This window comes from Mus pahari, chromosome 8 (genome assembly GCF_900095145.1).
Source record: "Mus pahari chromosome 8, PAHARI_EIJ_v1.1, whole genome shotgun sequence".
NCBI classification, from domain to species: Eukaryota; Metazoa; Chordata; class Mammalia; order Rodentia; family Muridae; genus Mus; species Mus pahari.
The window spans coordinates 45,995,906-46,001,718 of NC_034597.1; the positions used below are offsets into that span (position 1 = coordinate 45,995,906).

At 50.5% G+C, this 5,813-nt stretch overlaps 1 protein-coding gene across 1 annotated transcript; it reads right to left on the reverse strand.

Annotated features, from left to right (window-relative positions):
• Window positions 1-229: 229 nt before the first annotated feature.
• Window positions 230-2,331, reverse strand: Ppp1r3e (protein phosphatase 1 regulatory subunit 3E). Its single transcript, XM_021203887.2, has 2 exons — window positions 1,678-2,331; window positions 230-1,586 (listed from the first exon to the last, which is right to left on the reverse strand). Exons 1-2 carry the CDS (start codon window positions 2,092-2,094, stop codon window positions 1,164-1,166), a joined length of 840 nt encoding a protein of 279 aa, XP_021059546.1. The 5' UTR covers window positions 2,095-2,331; the 3' UTR covers window positions 230-1,163.
• Between the last annotated feature and the right edge of the window lie 3,482 nt (window positions 2,332-5,813).

The window sequence follows — 5,813 nt, forward strand, 5'->3', positions numbered from 1 at the left end:
AGAAAGTTAGCCTTAAGAAAAAAAGGGGGGGGGACTGTAGAGATGGCTCAGAGGTTAAGAGCACTGACTGCTCTTCCAAAGGTCCTGAGTTCAATTCCCAGCAACCACATGGTGGCTCACAACCATCTGTAATGGGATTTGACACCCTGGTGTGTCAAAAGATAGTGACAGTGTACTCACACATAACATAGATAAATCTAGAAAAGAAAATAAAGGAAAAATAGCTTTAAGAAAGAGAGAGAGGAGGAGGAGAGAAGAGGAGGTGGAAGAGGAGGAAGAGGAGGCCTAACTTCACTTTCTTCTCACAGAGGAAAACGGAGCCCAAAGACACAAAGAAATACGCTCAACCATACAGATGCTCAGTGGTTTCCTCTTTTTAAGAGGCACGAAGAATAAATCAGTAGGGATTTTCATGATTCACCATCCCTTGACATAAAGTGCTTAGAGGTTTTAAGAAGACGCCCAGAAAAGTAAGGCTGGCATTCATTTTTCTGGAAGCCTATGTGAACTACTTAGATATCTATCTGGCTACAAGGGCAGGGTGGGAGTTACTTTTGCCACCGTCCTTATTCCTAGCGCTTGCCTGATGGCCGAAGGAACTCAAAAACAAACAAACAAATAACAACAAAAAGAAACTGTCATAGCCCCCATCAACCCCTGTTCTTGAAGACTGAAGCCACGAACTGCTGAGAGACAAGGGAATCTTGTCATACTGCCGGAAGGCAATGGTCAAATTCCTGGAGTTAAGCAAGGCAATTTCGGCTCAGATGAAGCTAGGATGGGCAGGACACAGGGACGTGGGGTGGTAAGGCCAGTAAGAGGGAAGCAATCCGAATGACTTCACTGGGCTGGACTTTATACGTCAAGGCTCCTCAGTCCATAAAGGTTCCCAGCCCAAGGAGGCTTCTTGACCTTCCAGAGCCTTTCTGGGCCTTCTATCTCACATTCCTCGAGTTCCTTCCACACCTGCTGTTTTCCATCCCAATCTCTCTGAGTTTCGCAGGCGGTTTCCAGCCACCTCCGCTTAACTCTGAGACCGCTCTCCACCCATCTGCCAATTGTGACTCCCTGGTTCCTGGAGCCACAGCCTCTCCCCCCCCACCCCACCCCCTACGCCTGGATGCCTCCGCTTTTTCCCTGCAGTGGCCTGTAGGAGCCTTGTCTCAAATAAAATGGATCCAGCCCTGGGGTTCCGCGGCTCCGGCACCGGCAGGATGCTCGGGCCCAAGGAGCGCGTAGTCCCGGCCGCCGTTGTTATCCCAGAACTCGCGGCCGGTAACCCGGTAGCGAAGGGCGAAGAGCAGCGTTCCGCCGACCGGAGGTGAGGGCAGGCGGAAGGCGAAGCGGTCAGCCCGCGGCGGGGACGGAGCAGGACCGGCGTAGGAGGCGGGCGATTCCCGCAGGCTGCGCCAGCCGTCCGCGCTCCAGCGCACGCTCACGCGCTTCTCGTAGGCCAGGTCCAGCACGCGCGCGCTCCCGGCCACGCCCAGAGGGCCGGCGTCTGCGCGCTCCAGGCAGATGCGCTGCGCCTGCAGCCGGGCGGCGAAGCCGGGCTCCAGAGCTGGCTCCAGGGCGACGCGCGCTTCCTGAGGAGAGAGGGCGGGGAGGCAGGTCAGGGCGGGGACTCCCGAGAGGGAAGGCTGAGGCCCGGGGGGCGGGGCACGGCGGGACGCCTACCTGGAGGCCGCGGGTCCGCGGCGGGCACGGCGCGAAGTGGCGCAGGGCGTCCCTCTGCAGTTGCACCTGCACGTGGCGGGGCACCCGGGGCGGTTCCCCCGGGCGGAAGCGCCGGACCACGGCCAGCTCCAGCCCCAGCGCGTCGGCGAAACGCACTCTCTTGCGAGTGTCAGGGCTGCGGCTGCGGGCTGTCCGCGCCCCGCCACCACCCGCGGGCGCAGAACGGGCCCTGCGCCCCCGACCCGGAACGTGAGCCCGCGAGCGGGCGCCCGGCCGGGTCCCGCCCTCCCCGGGCTCCTCCTCCGACTCCTCCTCGAGGCTGGGCCGCTGGCTGCGGTAGTACGCCCGCTCGGTCAATGCCGCTATAAAGCTCAGGTTGCGGGGGATGTCCGTGCGCGGTGGCCGCTCGTGGGACATGTCACCCCTGCGCCCCAGCGGGGCCAGCGCACAGTGCCCGGCGCGTCCTCGTTCTGCTGCCGGCTCTATGCCCGAGCATAAGGAGTAGGGCTGCTCAGCAGCTACTGGCTGCGGACTCTCCTTGCTGTCGCCCCGCGTACCCTGCCTGCTCGGTTTCCTTGACCATCTTTCCCTTCCTTTGGCGGCCAGCCCCGGTGTCAGACTCTCCGTCCTGCACGCTTCCAGCTCTCTGCTCTGAGCGTGCGCTCAGCGGCGCTCACCCTTCGGTTCTGCGGGCCTCGCTGACCCGGCCCCCGCCCACAGCCCTCTGACAGGTGGCTGGTATCCATCTTCACTGCTGCACCAGGGGGCGGGACTGCCTCCATCCTTGGGGTCCCAGATGAGTTACTCCTGTATAAGAAGGGTTAAAGCAGGAAGAAATGAGTAATCTTTCTTTTTTCTTTTTCTTTTGGCACGGGAAAATTAAAAATGCTGAGGATTTAATTCTCCTTTGAGCTCAATGTTTTCTTAAACCCAGGCTACAGGTTTGAAACCCGGATGGCGATGGGTGTAGTGACAGGGCGTGAATCATAGATAAGAGTCCTTAGTAGAAGACTCAAAAGGATTCGCGGTGGCACTGGCTCACTGGCTACTGAGAAAAGTAATGAGAACACTTAGCTCTCAGTCCTATGTGCCCCAATGTTTAGCTGTGTGACCTTGAGAAAGGAAAGTCTCAAGGTTCTCTTGTTTGTTTGTTTTCCTTTTTTTGTTTTTGTTTTTGTTTTTGTTTTTCGAGACAGTTTCTTCTGTATAGCCCTGGCTATCCTAGAACTCATTTTGTAGACCAGGCTGGCCTGGAACTCAGAAATCCGCCTGCCTCTGCCTCCCAAGTGCTGGGATTAAAGGCGTGCGCCATCAACGCCTGGCTCTAATCATTTAGTTTTATACAGCATCAAAACATAATTGATGCCAGGCGGTGGTGGCACATGCCTTTAATCCCAGCACTTGGGAGGCAGAGGCAAGCGGATTTCTGAGTTCGAGGTCTGCCTGGTCTACAAAGTGAGTTCCAGGACAGCCAGGGCTACACAGAGAAACACCTGCCTTTAAAAAAAAAACTAAAAACATAAAGATAATAATGGCGACAGTGTAGCTGAGGCTACACTGAGAAACCATAAATAATAAATAAGACCAGGCATCATGGTGCAAGTGTATACCTTTGATCCCAGCACTCAAGAGGCAGAGGCAAGTAGAATTCTGAGTTCAAGGCCAGCCCTGGTCTACAATAAATAAATAAATAAATAAATAAATAAATAGGGCCAGGCATTGTGGTGCAAGTGTATACCTTTGATCCCAGCACTCAAGAGGCAGAGGCAAGTAGAATTCTGAGTTCAAGGCCAGCCCTGATCTACATAAGTTCCAGGACAACTATGTAGAGACCTTGTCTAGAAAAGAAAGAAAGAAAGACACAGAAAGAGAAAGGAAGGAAGGAAGGAAGAAAGAAAGAAAAAAGAAGGAAAGAAGAGAAAATATTAAGAGTACAAATAAAATCTCCAAATTTATTTATTTGTGATGTTGAGGTTTGAACCCAGGGCCTTACACATGCTGGGCAAGCACTCTATTACCGAGCTCATGAAGTCTCTAAATTTTTAACAGGATGGCTTAACAAAACAACACAACTGTACAAGGGACTCAACTGGGTATAAAGAGTGAGACTTACTGCTCTGTTATTATTGTACAGTCCATTCCTGTGTGTTTTTCACGGCAGCATTAAACATACCATTAGCTAGGACTCACTTTAGAAACCATATTGAGTTGTGTTTCTTCTTTCACACATAAAATGCATGAACATACTTTGTGTCTTAAGCTGTAAAATAATTTGTCAGTGTTGGTAGTTGCTCAGGCTAAGCAATGGAAGAAAGAACCACTACAGGATGAATCCAGGCTTCTGAGCAGCAGGGAGAACTGCCTCTGTGGGATTGAACCCCAACAGCCTCCTAGAAGCTCTCTGTTGCTGTTGTTGTTGCTGCTGCTGCTGTTGGATTTTGTTTTTTGAGACAGGGTTTCTCTGTGTAGCCCTGGCTGTCCTAGAACTCACTTTGTAGACCAGGCTGACCTCGAACTCAGAGATCCACCTGCCTCTGCCTCCTGAGTGCTGGGATTAAAGGAGTGTGCCACCATGCCTGGCATAAGTCTTTATTTCTTTTCTTCTCTCTCTCTCTCTCTCTCTCTCTCTCTCTCTCTCTCTCTCTCTCTTTTAGATTTATTTATTTATTATATGTAAGTACACTGTAGCTGTCTTCACACACTCCATAACAGGGCATCAGTTATCGTTAAGGATAGTTGTGAGCCACCATGTGGTTGCTGGGATTTGAACTCTGGACCTTTGGAAGAGCAGTTGGTGCTCTTACTCACTGAGCCATCTCACCAGCCCAAGTCTTTATTTCTTAAACAGCATATCTTTAAACATCTGACTGGAACTGCTCAGAGGTTGGCAGGAGGTGTCAAATGCTTCATTTAGCCAATGTGTGCTGATCATGATACAAATGTGAATAAAATAGCCCTGGCAGTCAAAGAGCTTAAAAATAAAAGGTCAGACGGATATTTATTAGTGTCTCTTAAGACCTGTAATAAAAACAAATTCTGTGTGTGGTGCACTCCTTTAATCCCTGCACTAATCCAGAGATGCAGAAGGTTCATTAAAGTCATCTTCATCTACATAGTGAGTTCAAGGCCAGCCTGGACCCCACTGCAAAATAGTGCCCCTCCCCCACAAGAGTATTTACTTCTGGTCAATGTCTTAGACTAAACCATGTTGCAAACGAAATCCTTAAACTAGATGGTTACACTGCCTTTCCTGGTAGCACCATAGCCATTTTGAATACAACTTCTGTTTTTGATAGCTGCCAAATGTTTAAGTTTCCAAGACCTCCCTGGGTAACTGACATCCTGGTTGGCAAGTTGAGCCGTGAATGCTAGGCAAGTGCCTCACCACAATTGAATAACCCAACCAATGGGAGTGAGATAGGTGTACCACAAAGACACGTCCCTAAATCCTGAGTGGTGGGATAACTTGGCACACATGCTTGTGGATTTCAAGCTTAAAAGTTGAGTAGGTTAGGGTCACAGTCTGATCAGTTAGTCCCCAGGTTTGTTTTCAATAAACTGTCCCTGCTTGATTGAAATCAGTGTCCATGTGGTTTGTGGGCGATTCCTGTACCAACCAGATCTGTCTCTAAAAACAAATGGGGGTGTCCTGCTGGTGGCATCTAGAATGATCAGTCTAAGAACAAAGGAGAAATGAGGACAGGTGGAATGATATAACTGCACAGGAGTAGAACAGGCTGTTATGTTCAGAGTAAAAAACTGAGCTGGAACTCAGAACTGCTGTGGATTCCAGCTGTAAGAACAGCGCTGGCTGCCAGAGGGAAGAGAAGGTCATTTTGAGGCATACATTGTCAAGAGTTCAAACTTTCAGGTCAGACTGATTGAGAATGAAGTCCTAGCTTCTCTCCTTGGATGTGTGGATTTGGGTAAATGGTTTAATCTTTCCAAATTTCAGCTTCCCCCTTTCAAGGAATAAGGATTAAGCAGTCTCAGGAACGAGGTGAGAATAAAACTTATGCATGTAAAGAAAGATCTGTGGCTCACCTCACACCTGCAATACCATCTGGACTGCTGGCATAGGCAGATTGTGAGTTCAAGGTCAGACTGACCTACAAGGAAGAGAGAGAGAGAGAGAG

Coding starts and splice junctions, on each gene's coding strand:
- Ppp1r3e (XM_021203887.2), bottom strand. CDS start 2,094: ATGTCCCACGAGCGGCCACCGCGCACGGACATCCCCCGCAACCTGAGC. Junction 1,587..1,677: donor CGCGGACCCGCGGCCTCCAG/GTAGGCGTCCCG, acceptor CTCTCTCCTCAG/GAAGCGCGCGTCGCCCTGGA.